Source organism: Magallana gigas, chromosome 7 (assembly GCF_963853765.1).
Source record: "Magallana gigas chromosome 7, xbMagGiga1.1, whole genome shotgun sequence".
In the NCBI taxonomy this organism is placed as follows: domain Eukaryota; kingdom Metazoa; phylum Mollusca; class Bivalvia; order Ostreida; family Ostreidae; genus Magallana; species Magallana gigas.
Genome location: NC_088859.1, coordinates 49,472,906 through 49,489,976, shown reverse-complemented (window position 1 = coordinate 49,489,976; position 17,071 = coordinate 49,472,906). Strand labels below are relative to the sequence as shown.

The 17,071-nt window shown below is 36.5% G+C and overlaps 1 protein-coding gene across 2 annotated transcripts in view; it reads left to right on the top strand.

The window, feature by feature from the left end:
• The first annotated feature begins 6,980 nt into the window (after positions 1–6,980).
• LOC105335784 (cGMP-dependent protein kinase 1) overlaps positions 6,981–17,071 on the top strand; it is a 35,980-nt gene continuing 25,889 nt past the window's right edge. Inside the window, exon 1 of one of the 2 annotated variants that reach the window (XM_011439870.4) lies at positions 6,981–8,010. In XM_011439870.4, the coding sequence (XP_011438172.1) occupies positions 7,610–8,010 (401 nt within the window). In that variant the 5' untranslated portion in view covers positions 6,981–7,609. Of the gene's footprint in view, positions 8,011–14,320; positions 14,956–17,071 lie in introns of those variants that run through there. The other variant, XM_011439872.4, reaches the window with a different exon arrangement.

The following is a 17,071-nucleotide window of genomic DNA, read 5'->3' as shown; positions in this document are numbered from 1 at the left end:
TTTGTTGTTACCTTAGATACGGGGTGTTGGGGTGTCCCGAGACGCACTTACACCAATCTATGCAGAGAATCTCTAACAAATAATTGTATTGGAGTCCCCGGTAGTCTATTTTATTTGCTCTGGACTCATTAAAACTTCCGATATATGTATCAACTCCCCACATTATTGCATTGTCAACAGCGTATCCGCGCTGTTGAAGAATTTGACGGCGTGAGCCACATGGTATAGTGTATCGCGGAGAGCCGAGGTCACAGCTTGGCTTACATATTTGTTACACAACAAAATTTTTACACTAACAAAAAATTAGAAATGAATGTGATCATACATGGAAATCAATAGTTTAAAAAAAATTGAATTAGGACACGGTAATTAAAAGATGATAAAGAACAATAACAAGTGAAACGTGGTTAAAATATCATATAGAAATAAGATAAAAATTAAATTAATTATCTTAATGACGCTTTAGGTAAAATTATTGCGCTATTTTACAAGTAAACTTATCATATTTCCCGCGATTTTTCCAATAAAACACACATTATAAATATTTGAATAATTTTTTTTTTTAATTTCTAGTCAAAATTATAGTTATTACAGGTTTCTATCATCCTTCGTGCTCGTGAAAATACATACATATTGTCTCACACATGAAATAGACCCGCGAATCGACTCTAACAGAGATCACACTAATCTATCACGTGGGATATACAGAGACACTCACAAAGTGTCGACTTCAACGTGCAGACTGAATACTGGCTGGTGGTCAATTAGTATAAAGTCATTACGATATACAATTTAACCCTGCAATTAACCAATAACAGGAAATGTAACCTCTATATTGTGGGTATCTTGTGTTATTTTTGTCAATTTTTACGTTAGTTGATCAAGACGTCTCCTCCTTATATAAAGATGTTGTATATTTGAAAGGAGCCATTCGGAAGTGAGTACACGGCCTCGTTTGTAATTTCATGTACACGCACAACATTTTTGCCTCTAAAAAACGAGACTGCGAACTCACTTCCGAATTGCTCCTTTTACAAACTCCATAAAAGTAATTTTTCTGGTCTTTCCGACAAGCGGAAAAACAACTGTTTTCCCAAGTTTTCCGGAAAGACCCGAGAAGTTGCAAATTTTCATATAAGGTGAGAAGACGTCTTGATCATTATATTGTAAAATTTTTAAGAAGGTTCGTAATATTTGCTTAAACTTTAATTGTAATCGAGATTTGAATCGGAAAAGTCAGGCATCTTAAATAAGTACAAGTATGCAACAATTTTCAAATGTATGAGCCATGAAATGTTTTAATCGCTTTCCATGCTCATGCTTGCATCAACCTAGAGAAGCTGACACGAACCACAATAAATCATGCCCGGTGGTACCGCTAACTATTGGTACATCATCTGGTGTTTGTATTTTCTCGGTTTTTCAATCATTGCTTTTAACAGCAAAAGTAACATCTGTTAAGATTGATAAGAGTAAGGTAAACTCGGTTCATGGAATCCGCTAGGAAAAACGCCAACCATGCAGTACCAAATAAAAAAGTACCGACACTAAATAGACAAAAAATATGACGTTTAGTTTGTAATAATCGCAATCGAACAAATATATAGTCTGCGATGATCCCTATAGAACAAATATATAGTCTGCGATGATCCCTATAGAACAAATATATAGTCTGCGATGATCCCTATAGGACCTGTATATAGTTTTTCATTAACATTGTAGACGGCATATACTGTAGTCTCTTATGTGATTACTATATAAATGATAAAACATTTTGTTACTAGTTATTATCCCTAATAGGCATACTGTGGTGATCTCTAAAGGCTGCAACGATCCCTCTATGACTGACATACAGTCTTATCCGATCAGTATAGTATCTAAAGGCTGCAACGATCCCTCTATGACTGACATACAGTCTTATGACTGACATACAGTCTTATCCGATCAGTATAGTACTGACCGACTGTCTCTCCTGATTACTTTAGGACTGACATACAGTCGTTCGTTATATCTACAGGACAGAAATACAGTCTTTTCTGATCACTAAAGTATTGACATACGGTCTTTGGTGATCCCTCTTGGACAGACATTTTGTCTTTATTATCACACTAGGACTGACATACAGTCTGTCTTGATCACTCCAGGACTTACATACAGTCTTTTTTTTATCACTTAAATACTGACATACAGTCTTTCCTACTCACTGCAGAACTGACATGTGCATAGTCTTTCCTGATGCCTATTGGACTGAAATACTTCTGTAGGACTAGCAGATTTAAAGATTCCTGTATGACATACATGTAGATATAAATACGACAATTCAAATAGGACTAATAAAAAGAATACCAGTGCTTCTTTCTTTTAGAAAAATATTGACTGAACGGCTGGTTCGCATGTTATTTGGAAGACTGACATTCGCGTTGCATTAATATCTATACATGCATGTTTACTATTGAGTGATGCAGGTCTGCCTCACGTGTAGTATTCGTTATATAAAAATATTATGCTCCTGTAGGACTGCTGTGTTCCTTTAGGACTGTTTTCGTCCTGTTCTATAATTTTGGTGCATAACCTTGGGACCGAAAAGGCTTGCAATGATTCTCCTACTCTTATCGTACATTGTTCCATTCTGAAAACATCTTTTATCTTATACAGCCACCAAATTGGCATCAATCACGTCCGATACGTTATGTTGGGAGCTCAATTTGATAACAGTTTGTATTTTCAGGAGTTTCCTTCTCAAACGCGCTGGATGGGGTGGGAGTAAATAACTCAATTATACCTGGGCATTGAAATGCACAGACTGCACCGAAATCACCAAAACTCCACAAGCTCTGGGATTAGTCGTTATCTGTGATCTACTGCCAGACTTACATGCAGTTTGTACGAGATTTTATCTACATTAGGTTCAAGCAATAGTTACGTGTAGTTACGTGTACCTACTAGCCCCAATACCAGTCCCAAACCATGCACTCTCCTGATATACATTTGCCCGTTTATTTAAACTTGATATAAACACCTTCAATTTATCGTCCACACTATTTGTTTTTGCGGTGTTTTTCAGTAATTACGATAAATTTTGCGTAATTTCAAGTAATTTTGTTACGTAAATCAAGTGATCATATAGTACAGTATTTATTCATCAATATCTCTCGAAGTTAATTACAATATTTACATTTGTAATACTACTAAGATGTTGAAAGTTAGGTTTTTTAATAAACAAGCTCTTCGTAGTATATATATCCATAATATCTGAGTACAAATCAAACATATCTAATGATAGACAAGCAGACGAAGTGAAGATGATGAACATCATTTTATACACTAACTAGCATAAAACAGTGAACATGAACGAATGGTTATTAGATCGCATTATCAACCATAAAAAGTAAAACGGCACAATTGTTGATTTACCGGGTTGTATGCGTTGGTCAGATGTTGGGTCCTTTGATATAGGTGCAGATTGGACTATAGTTATCTTGATATGTTGATGATTGGTTACTTTTTTGGCTACCATACACAGGGAACATTGCCCGTACTGGAATGTAGATATCTAGACCGATTGATACTTGGTACTTCATTCCAAGACCTCGCTACCATGCACAAGTGATGTGGCACGCCATTGCTGAGTTTAGTTCTTGTTGCTATTTGGCAATAAAGTTGAATTAGATTTATCTTAATTAAACTCGTGACCTCCTTGAATAAAACTGTAAATAAGACCCATAAAGAGGTGTACTAGAACGGTATGTGTTTACAGGTCTGACAAGGGATGTTCTACCTGTGAACTCGTTAATCCCATCATCATACAATCTTGTTGTATACTGTACATAACACTTTACTTTGAATCCTGTACACTAGACTATTTTTGTGACATGTACATTACATTATACTTTGTATCATGAACACTATATCATACTTTGTATCCTGTATACTAGACTATTTTTGTGTCATGTACATTGTATCATACTTTGTATCCTGTATTCTAGACTATTATTGTGTCATGTGCATTGTATCATACTTTGTATCCTGTATTCTAGACTATTATTGTGTCATATACATTGTATCATACTTTGTATCCTCTACTCTGGACTATTTTTGTGTCATGTACACTATATCATACTTTGTATCCTGTACTCTGGACTATTTTTGTATCATGAACACTATATCATACTTTGTATCCTGTATACTAGACTATTTTTGTGTCATGTACATTGTATCATACTTTGTATCCTGTATTCTAGACTATTATTGTGTCATGTGCATTGTATCATACTTTGTATCCTGTATTCTAGACTATTATTGTGTCATATACATTGTATCATACTTTGTATCCTCTACTCTGGACTATTTTTGTGTCATGTACACTATATCATACTTTGTATCCTGTACTCTGGACTATTTTTGTGTCATGTACATTATATCATACTTTGTATCCTGTACTCTAGACTATTTTTGTGTCATGTACATTATATCATACTGTATATCCTGTACACTAGACTATTTTTGTGTCATGTACATTATATCATAATTTGTATCCCGTTCTCTGGACTATTATTGTGTCAATAACATTATATCATACTTTGTATCCTGTATTCTAGACTATTATTGTGTCATATACATTGTATCATACTTTGTATCCTGTACTCTGGACTATTTTTGTGTCATGTACACTATATCATACTTTGTATCCTGTACTCTGGACTATTATTGTGTACATTATATCATACTTTGTATCCTGTACACTAGACTATTTTTGTGTCATGTACACTATATCATACTTTGTATCCTGTACACGAAACTATATTTTGTGTCATGTACATTATATCATACTTTGTATCCTGTACACTAGACTATTTTTGTGTCATGTACATTATATCATAATTTGTATCCCGTTCTCTGGACTATTATTGTGTCAATAACATTATATCATACTTTGTATCCTGTACTCTAGACTATTTTTGTGACATGTACACTAAATCATACTTTGTATCCTGTACACTAGACTATTTTTGTGTCATGTACATTATAGTATACGTTGTATCCTGTACTCTAGACTATTTTTGTATAAGGTACACTATATCATACTTTGTAGTCTGTACTCTAGACTATTTTTGTGACATGTACATTAAATCATACTTTGTATCCTGTACACTAGACTTTTTTTGTGTCATGTACATTATATCATACTTTGTATCCTGTACTCTAGACAATACTTTGTATAAGGTACACTAGACAGGCTGATGTACTGCAAAGTGCGATAAGGATGATACAAGGTGAACCCTGCGTTATACTTGAAAAAAATATATATATTAGTACTTGACCTAATTAATCCAGCTTTGAAGCTAAGAAATATAAATTATTACATGGGATCTATCTTTGAAGTTATTTATGAAATAAATAATAAATTGTCATTGATGTTGCATTGATTACACCGACATTGTAACTGATCACGCACCTGTTGATATATAACATTAAGAGCACAAGGTACAAAATATGCAAAGGTACTAAACTAGTAGTTTATTTTTTATGTTTTGTTAGGTTGAATGTTTTTTGTTGTATATCTGATATTGGGGCCGCTGTCATGACTTGTTTGAAACGAGGATGAAATTGCCTTGTAATGATGAAGTAAATAATCCCTTGAGGAAAGCAGAGACATTTGCAAATAGTATCACAACTACGGCAACATCTATAATTATCTAAATTAAATTTTAATTGATATTTTTATAATCAGCTTCTGCTTTTCCCAAATAACCACCTGACACATATCTTCAAAGGCCTGTATTATCACATCATACAAGACAAGGACATAATGATAAAATCTCAGGTCAACTGAACTTTTGAAGAAAAACTGACTTTATTTTGTTTTTCTCCTGATTAAAATTTTCAGTCGTCTATATGAAGGGAAAATGAATATACATAAGTTTTAATTGGTGATTCTGAAAGACATATATTGATGTTTCATGGAACAGGCATTTAAAATTAAATAAATAAACACAGGAAAGAAATTTGAAGAGAGCAAATCTTTCTACCACGAACGATGCATCTCCTCATCTTTATGTATAAAATTTTGAATCGTAGAACAACTCTTTGAATTCTAAATATTGAATATCAATGAACATATTCAAAGATTAATTTCAGTGGATCAAAAATGTTGTTGTGTACTTCCAGGGAAGTATAAGAACGTCCGCGATTTGTCTCAAGTAAAGAAAAAAAGTAACATGTCTTTATCATCATTAAGTTTGAAATGAAAATAAAATGTTATTTGCTCATTTTTTTTCTACTATCTGATCAACATTACCTCAGATTTAATAGTCCTGCTGAAACTTTTCAAAAGACAAAAATGAAAATGGAGCTGAGATTTTGTGGCTTTTTAATGATAAGTTTATATCTATACATTCACATGAATGATAACATCAAAACTCTTTATATCAGTTACTTCAACAATTGCAATACAATAAGAAGAGCTTTGCAGATAAATAAAAATGCTAATATGTGTAAAGGATCGTCTACAGTTTCATGCGAAAATCAAGTAAACCGACTACAGAAATTGAACAAGTCATTCAAACTGAGTCGTAATACATGTGTTAGATGATGCCGTCTCAATTAAAGTCAGCCCTGAAGAAAACCTGGGGTCCGACGACAACTTTATTTATTTATTCATCAGCTATATCCAGGACACATGTTGCGGTAAGCTTTCGACAATGGAAGATTCGATCGTTTTCCCATTCGCTGAACACCAAATCGTTGTCAACACATGATTCTCTGATGTAATATGCAAACCCCCAGGGAACTAGGCATTCTGCACCTAATTCGTTCAATTTCCTTTTTGAAAAAAGAGTTTTAAAATTAAAACGCTTATATTTTCATAAAGCCACTGAAAATTACTATTTGTGCTCAAATTGGGCTTAAACGAGAAACGTCCGTTTCCATCTACCTCATTGCTTATTTGTGTTTCAGTGATGTTTCAAAGATAAAGGAACCAAGAAATTAATGAGCAGGGCGCCTAAAAATAAAACCAGCGCAGTTCCTGAGAAGACTCATTGGAAAGACTTGAAATATTTTATATACAAACGGAACTGTTTCATTACAAACACTATCAGCAGGGCCCGAGTCCCTGGATCCAGCCAGGAACCTAGCGCATACATGGTGGTTACAAGCGCTTCCAAAACGTTGTCACACATTCCTCTCAAACGTATCGAAGATTACAAGTCTTTGTAGTTTTCGATTAAGTACTGTCTTCTCTTGGAGATCTAGGTAATTATCTAATCAGGACTCCCGTATTTTCAGGCCCAAGACAGCAAATGTACAGGTAAAATTGGCGGCTATATATATACAGGTGATACATTACCTGCTCTTGATAACGAGCAACTCCACAGGTCATGTGACAACAATGAAAAAAAAAGGTTGACTCTGTGGAGATGGCCAGATGCAATCACCTGTGTACGCGTTGCCGTACAGCGGAAATAGAGATTTATAATTTATTTTCATGATGGAGCTTATGTTGTGGAGGAAATTCACGGAGTGTGTATACACTGGAGTTTATCTTTCTGGCTTCTTCACGGGGCTTTGTTAATTTATATCTTTCCTACTATATGCAAGTTCTATTCTGATGAGTGTGAAAACGGACGAAAATAGAAATTTACACAAGGGGAACCTCTCCCCTCGTGTGTTGGAGGATGACAAGCTGCCCCGTGGGGTGGTTGGCCCCTCCCTACACGTGGGTCACGAAAAGGATAATAACAATGTGAAGATGGGCAGCCTGCAGGAGCTACAGGCCTTGATCCGGAGCAAGGACGAGAAGATCCGAGAACTCCAGAAGAAGATCCATGACCGGGACGATGTGATTACCCAGCTCCGGAGTCAACTGGACAAGTACCAGTCGGTGCTTCCCCAGTCCTTGAAGGTCACGGCCCGACCCAGGAAACAGAGGGCCCAGGGAATCTCTGCCGAACCCCACAGCCCCAAGGATCTGGTGAAAGCAAACAACAAAAAGCACTCCAAGTCTGAGAGGTAAGGACTATACCACGGCCTTCTCTCACTGACAGAGAGTCGTACATTTACATATGTCACATTTGTCTTTCTCTAATTTTAGCTGAATTCTTTATAAGCTCGTAAAGTAAGAGGGTTGTGAGGAGATGAAAGGATTGCGATATAATCTTCTGAACAAACATCATATTTGATAATTTCACTTCACACGTCTTGGATTTAATAAAAGTATTAAAAGATTTAATTCGTAAAGAGATACCAAGAAAAAAGAGATAACCCGGGTCACTCTCCACGTGTAGTTAGTTACAATTGGGGCTGATCGATGAGGGTACCCTATACTCGTATCATGCAGGCGATGGTCACTCAAAATGTTCGCAGGCCACAGGGCCACGAGAACTATGTCAGCGGTACGCCCGGGGCCATGGTAATTGTCTATCTTCGTGTTTTTATTGAAAGGTCATGATCCAGGGCAATCTATCATTGTCCCCTGTTATTAAATAGATTTACCATTTAGTTGAAAATTCCATTAAAAGATGATATACTGGAACAAGTTCTTGCGAACTTTTGGTTACGCAATAGATAAGGTGATATCAAGGCAGATTGGCAAACTCTTTCAGTGAATTAAAAGTAGACCCCTTTGAAAATTTAAAATTACAAATGAATATTTACCTAACACTCGAAAGAGAAGTTTGTTAATTCGTTTTCCTATCCACAAGTTTGCGTATTTCTCCCTTGTTAAAGTCGGTTATCTCTAACATCGCATCGCAGTCCTTTGTCCGTGTGTCTGTAAGCAATTCGTAACATTGCAGTGCAATGAAAGCATCAATTACTATATTAGGTATAAGTAATTAACAGACGATTGTGAGGAAAGCCTTCGGCCAGGTTAAAGTGTGTATACTGAGACGTAAATCTGAATAAACCTGTCTCCGTGAGTATAAATGTCCCTGGAGGTCAAAATCAAGTCATTAAAATATCCGCCGAGCGGACCAGTTGGACAGGAGACGGCGTGTTCTAATCTAGTTACTTCCTTAAACTGTTCAAAAAACAATGTCTTGAAATTGTGAAACCATTAAACAACTTAAACAACAAAGTGAACATTCTATTCTTCTTGTATTCAAAACCAAGCTGCCCTGAAAATCATCCTATCTATGAGAGAGAGAGAGAGAGAGAGAGAGAGAGAGAGGGAGTGATGATGCTATCTATAGTATTTGTTTTTAAAAATAAATTTAATAGCTTTATATCCGCTAAAACGACATGATCAATGACCTTAACATGGTTCATATGTACATAAGGAGGATATCATTACGCTAAGTTTACAACTTATCAACAAATTGATTACTTGGGTACACATTTATACAAGGCTGTTGACAGTTAGTTTGACACCAGATTACATCTGCGTTCCCGCCATATGCACCCTGTGCAGCAGACGACAGATCAAGTTCCTCGGTCGTCTGTTGTAACTCGAGTCCACATATTGATGGAGTCCCGTCCAATTGTTGGTATCCATAATTGCAAAACAACATAAAACAGGGATGACTTTTGCAGGGAAATTAAAACTGCTTTCAGTAGTTCATGTAGATTTGATCCTGTTTGTAAAATAAGTGTGTCCCAACTTCGACCGTCATTCCTTTTCTCTGTTTGTTCTATCTTTGGTCTTAAGGAAATTAATTTAACAATCCCAATGAATATTTTGATAAGTGTCATGCTATTGTGAAGTTTTTATAACGTGGCTGACTTAATCATTATTGAAGATGCGAGTAATAAAATCTCTTTTATAAAGCTGTGAAAATGTAAATTAGACCCGTCATCCATTGAGAAAGTTGTGATGGTAATTGGAGCAAGGAGTTCGATACGGCCTGCTAAATAAAGTGTTTATTCCGGCGTCTATTGTGAAGAATTCCATGTCATTTTAACACATGGGTGTCACGGATGACCCAATGAGGTATCTCAGAATAACCGGATGGTATAAGACCCAATTTCTTGTATGCAAAAGGGGCAGGGGGTGTCCACCCTGTCTTTCGGCAAAATTAAAGCAGATTCTTTTAATATATTCCCGGTATGGTTCTGTAATTTTCATATGTTATTCTGTATTGCAGTTTTCAACCCACTCCTTTTCTTACAATAGTAATATGCAACGTAAAAAAATCGACGTCCAAGTTTATCATCATTAATTCCGATGTCTATAACTGGAACATGCAGTTTTCTATTAATGTATCATTTAAAATTAGCATGCCGTTCTTCAATTCTGTTATTGTTTTTCGTTAATTTACAATTTGCTATGTAGTAAAGTAATTGATAGGGCCATTTATCAGGAGGGGTTAACACAAACAGGAACAAAATAATTAGACAAGGTAAATTAGTAATAGAAAAAGAGTTTCAATTCTATATTGTTTAATTAGAAAACCCCCCAAAGGTTTACTAGAGAAAAACACATTAAAACCATTTATGCAAATTTAATTACGTGAAATGTGTATAAAACTTTCATATGTTAATCTAAACTTGATAACAACGATTCCCCTTTACTGTGGACCACTTTCCTCTGTGGAATGGCTGAATGAATCAGGGTTTTAGACTAAATACTAAATAATGTATGCCCCTGTCATATTTCAAGAACATTTAACAGCTTCAAAAGCATTAGTTGTTTTTTCAGAATGTCTGTCAGATAAATTATATTAACTTGTTCCTAAGAACCCAACCGCGCGTGAACGAATGTATCACAGTTTTCCGGCGGAGTTTTCCAGCGATTGCTCTAAATTGGACGTGCACCAACAACAAACAGTTTGATTGAACCATTCCGACTATTATCTTCAGTGAAATTACGTACTATACCAACACATTCTCCCAACTCCAAGTTGTATAAAAAGTCAAAAAAATATGAATAAATAAATGGATGAATAATTACGTAAGAAAAGATAAACAAATAGTTTATCAAACTCTTAATTCAGTAGCTGACTGGGAGAAAGATTGAGATTGGAAAGAAATTTAGCTGGATTGCAAGTCATATTCGTGTATGAATAATTCATTTCAAAACATTTACTTTCATAAAACTCAAGGATAAATTATTTCGGTGAATATAGCATGCATAATTTAATTTAATAATTTCACGTATTTGTGAAGGTTTTATAACGAGTAAATGGATATTTTTTACGCATTTTTCGGCAATTTTTGTCCACACGTCTTTTGGAGTTTGTTGAAGCATTGCTACATAAAGCGTTTATCGCGGATTGACGAGTTTTCTCGTGTTTGTGTGGCTGTCCCTGTATCCTATGTAAAAGTTGACTTGGTCCCCGCTGTGGCGAGAGGGGCATACCTGTAAAGTTAGCCAGTTCGGGTCCTCAAGTGTCTTGTATCGCACAATCTTAGATTCATATTGATACCTGTTTTCCAAACTATGAAGTGGGGTGTCGAGATTAAAAACAAATCAGTTACATTTATATAAACAGCTGAAATGACTGCAAAGAAATTATCAGGGCCCAAAGTCCGGACCCCAGCACATTCCGCACTGAGAGGCACTAAGTAAACACAGGCCTGGGTCCACAGCATTCTCTGATCGACACCCGGGAAGTTTGTTAACCAAAAAGACCGAGTTTGAGAGGGAACTGTTGGTTTGTTGTGACGATTATCAAATAAACACGTGTTGAAGTAAACACCGCAAAGTCAGGAATGTCCTCATTAATATACAAATGAAGGATTCCAATTAGAATCTTGTCCAGCTTATCTTAAATACTAATCGTGCTTTCTAATGTCTGAAGAACTCAATTATCAATTTTATCCAGAAAAATCTTGATATTTATGATAAAATAGAATTAACACTTGAAATGATAATTAGATTTGGACCTCGTGCTGAGTATAGATGGCGCTACGAAGAACGCGTTACAATGGATGTGTTTTGCAAACATATTGCTAATAACATGGTTTAATTGATATAAATTCATTATTATTCAAAAGATTGAATGTACATATCTTCCATACATATGTAGGAGAAGCACTGAGGTTATAAATCAGTCAGCGCGTGTACGGTGAAAGAAAATACACATGCATCATTCATTCATAATTGAACCGCGGAAGTCATGCAAGCAATGACAATGGAATGTTGATAATATATAGAGTCTTTATGGAGAATATGTGACGGGTCATCGACTATTAACCAAAACAAAAGACTCATCTCTGGTAAAATTTCGCAGTTTGCAATGCGTCATTTCAACCGAATAACGTCAAGTCTGAGAGAATTGGATAAATACATGTATAAACAGGATCAGCAAGACAGTAGCTTAAACAGTTAAATGAAAGAAGGAAAAGTCACATACATATAAATGAAACTTGGAGTTAAGACGTCAGAGTATACAGAACAAGCTAGAGACGAAGTTGAAGGAGAACGAAAAAGAGGCTACACAATGATGTATGCTTCCTGTCATGGCGCTTGTCAGAATTTTCACTGAAATACAAAAATGTTAATGTGTGTACTGAGTATGTACAGCTAACGTAAGCAGTCAAGATTTTTTTTAAAATTAAAGCAGTGAAGCAATGTCAAAGAGGAAACGTCGGCGTAACTTTGTTGTCCTTTTGCCAGAACGTTGTATTCCTCGATGTAACCTTGTGGGTATTCATTTGTCATTTCGGTAATTGGGAACGTGAAACTAAATTTGCCAGCATGCAACAATATTCAAAATCTTTGAGTCTGAAACAGTGTAGGGGTAATGGCTTCATTAAGATGAGAGTTACGTGTTGGCCCACAATCATACCTATGCAGTCATCCCCTGGACATGATGACGTATAACATTATTTTCTGGCAAATGATCGGCTATGGAAGAGAAACTATTTTACCTGGATACCTGGAAAGGAATACAGATACAGCTTTATCAGATGTTACTTGAGATTATGATACCTGGGCTTAATAGCTTTGCCATGATTTCTACATCATGTCATGTTTGAATACTTCCTGGCTTTGCCATGATTTCTACATCATGTCATGTGTGAATACTTCCCGACTTTGCCATGATTTCTACATCATGTCATGATTTCTACATCATGTCATGTTTGAATACTTCCTGGCTTTGCCATGATTTCTACATCATGTCATGTGTGAATACTTCCTGTCTTTGCCATGATTTCTACATCATGTCATGTGTGAATACTTCCCGGCTTTGCCATGATTTCTACATCATGTCATGTTTGAAGACTTACTGGCTTTGCCATGATTTCTACATCATGTCATGTGTGAATACATCCTAGTTTAGACCAGCCAGTGTCACGACTTTCCACAGATAATACTGCAATCAATTTCAAGAAGGTCTGAAGAAAACACACATTTTTGACATATTTTGTTTGTGGCATTCACTAGGAGAGACCATTAATTAATAAACCAACAAAAACCTCCACTATTACTGCGCATTGACGATACCTAGATAACCAAGTAGCTGTTTTTTGTCCTAATTTACCGAATCATTGCCTTCAATTGTCCCTGTTCCAAAACAATAGTACCCAAAACTCTCTGTCGGGAATTTATACCTTGTTCCAGTATACTTTCTCCTTTACTTCCGATGGAGTTGCTCTGTCCGACAAAATTGTTTTAATAAGGGGGCGTTGGACACATGACCAGGAAGGTGTTTGTTTCGTAGTTCACCGACAGTGACCCCGAATCATGCAATGTTAATACACCGCCAAAATACCGAGCCACCTGGAACGGATCGGAGGAAGAAGCCTTGTTTTACGTAGAAACATTCCAAGCTCCCCTAATTGAAACAAAATTTTGACGAGTTTTAACCTGATTATCTGATACGATGTACGGCTAATGGCGGGAGGCTAACGCTATGTCTTGTCTTTGATCTCATCGCTTATTTTAATCGTTCTCATGCTAAGAAAATTATATTTACATTGAATCAATTATATGCATCATAAAATAGATGTATTTCGTCAAATTTATTTTTAAGTTATATTAAAAAAGATGATGATAATTGCAAACAATGAAATGAATCTCTCTGACAAGTTGGGATCTCTGCATTTGTTATCGAGAATGTTTCAGTGAAAATTAAAATCACACAGCTTCCTGACGTTGTAAAGGTTCATCTATTTTCTTCAAAGTCAGAGGAAGAAAAAAAGTTACATTTTTGGGTTGCAGCAGAAAGGGAATCTGGCTGTTTGTTACTAATAACAGATGATAAACAAACAATGCAATGTTAGATGGCTATCGCGGATGAAGTCGTGTACCGGTTGTCAGCATTGCTACTAGAACACGCGTGCAAACCTCACGATGAATGGCCTCTGTGACGTCATATTTGTACTGCTCTGTAATATGTGAGATGAAGTGACACCGTCTCAAGAAACAACTGCGTTTGGTGCACTCTTGTGATGCAGAATTGCACCAATATCGGCATGGAAAGATGCAAATTTATCAGGTTTCTCGTTGTGTAAAGTTTGACCACAGGAGGAATAGAGGAAAGTCCATTAAACTGTTCAAAGGATAACCGCAGCATGAGCCGTGTTTGAAAGGTTTATCTCGTTATATCAAAGATGAAACTAAATAAATATGGCGGGCAAGTGAACGTTAAAATGGTTTATGATTTTTAGTGATAGTTAGACATTCAAAGATAAAACCTTTATCAATTTCGAATTAGAACAACATTTTGAGAAACATTGCAATACTTCCTCAGACCTCAGAAGACCGGACAAGATGGGGACTCTCCGAGATCTCCAGTTGGCTCTTTGTAGCAAGATAGAAGAACTGAACCAGAGGGACAGACTTATTGACGAGCTAGAGAAAGAGCTGGACGAGAAAGATGAGCTTATCGAGAAGTTACGGATGGAGCTGGAGAAATGTAAAGCAGTGTTGAATTCAACAGTTGTGAAACCGGTCCAGGAAAATGTCACATCGTACAAGGAAAGGAACAAGCGCTGTGCGATTTCCGCCGAACCGTCACGCAATGGCGTCACTGTGTTGGCACCTTTGATACGGATTGATAAACCCGAGACGTAAGTAGCCAGTCTAGCTGCAACCTCTTGGTGACGATGAGTACTAGTTAACTACAGCCTAGTTGTTGTAAGCAAAAAGGGGGGGGGGCAAAAGGGTACTTGCTAGTTTTAACCTTATGGGTAATAAAGAGGCACTAATAACAGCGGATACCGGCAGTTTACTGCAACCTATGAGTGGGTGAGAGAGGAACTAGTTAACTACATACAATTTGGTGACAGTTGGGGTACTAGTTTATTAACCTTTGAGTTTCAAATTAGATATTTTATTAGATATATATATTTTTTTAAGTTTGATATTGCATTGTATATCTCAACTGAAGATAAATACATTCAGCAGTACGTTTATAGGGTTATGCAATATCATCGGGACACCCTCAATTAACTCCACTCCACACCTCTCTCATTTAGAAAAATAATCCCCACTCAAACCAAAACAACAGCAGCAAGAATTAAAGAAACTCAATGTTTATGTGTGCAGTGTATAACAGTATGTCTGTACATTTTCCTGTTTATTTTTGATAGGACTGTAAGTCTTCTCTAAGTCAATCTTGCACGTGCAACCCATTGACTAGAAGATGAGTAAGTGAAAAGGTGATTAGAGATAGATGTGCAATATGTTTCATCTCTGTTCACCTGAGTTTATATACATCTTCAAAATTACAACAAAAAAATAATGACAATAACAAACAGCCAATCGTCTCAAAAATACACGGACCTCTAGAAAGATAGAGGTGTGATCAGGTGCCTAGGAGGAGTCGGCACCCCCTGCCGACCGGTCGCACCCGCCCTGTGCTCATTGTCATGATCATGGAACACGGAAGAACCGTAGTGTTGTTAATCGGTGTCATGATCCAGCTTTAGTACGGAACAGGTGCTTGGCAATTGACGACCTTGTATTGGTGATTATAACTTACTCAGACAGCCATTCCACAGGACCACTTGGGGCCCCCACACCAAGAGATTCCAGCGTAAAATTCTTCTCCTCCAATAACATTAGCTTGGTATTCACAAGTCATAACACAACATTCTCGCCGAGCACATATGCATGATGCACGTGAGATGTGTTTTTATAGATGTAAAGAACATTGAAGTCAGATACCATGCAGAGGGAGGGGATCCATCTTATCTCTAAAGCCAAGATGTCAGCTTCAAAGGACGCTGAATTAACTAATGATAGTCTTCTATACACAAAGATCTTCAACAGCATCCGTTTGATATTTCGTCACTTAGTTGACATAATGGTTTGTTATACTTTCATGTTAAATACTGAAATCTGATTGGTTAAGACGCAGTTAATAATATTTACTATTACCCTCAGCGTTAGCAACGAACTTGGCAACGGGTAACATTAAAAAATGTTACATGCGCGAAAATTATGCGCGTACGGTTCGCTGTAGAATTCACGTTATTCCTATATAAAAGCAGTAAAATTTTCTTAAAAATTTTAAAAAAGACATTCAGTATAACAAAATAAATAGTGCCTGTTTGGGAGGATAACAGTTGAAATTGACACCCCTCGAAAACCATTGTCAACCTCCGCTTCGCGTCGGTTGACAATGGTTTTCTCGGGGTGTCAATTTCAACTGTTACCCTCCCAAACAGGCACTATTTATATAGTACCGAATCTTGTGTTTATTTTGTTCTACCCTGTAGTTTATCAAATTTACGAGTTTTTAGAAAATTATCTCAATTTGGAAAATGCGCAGTATAAGTAATATAGATTGTAACAAATAGACGAGATTAAAACGAAACCCAAAATTTATTTCTTTTAAAGATAGAGAAAGCACTTTTTGGTGTCTGAATACTGAATCGATTAGTTTTGAACTGTTCCCTCTAAAGGACATTGGTATAAATGTCCGCTAGGAGTCGCTGTGTCTCGGGGTCGCTCGGGGTCTGGGGCTGACAAGTAAGGATGCATGTTCAGTCCGTAAAACCAGTGTTAGTGAGAGCTCCCTGATAAAGACAAGGTATAGTCTGGGACATCTATGTTATCTACATTCACAGCTTCTGCAGGGGTCGGCAGGTGCACATTTCTATTCCCCTCACAAGAGTTGCCTATGTAATAAATAAATAAGCTTACAAAAATAACGTAAAAATCAACCACAAATCTCAAGGA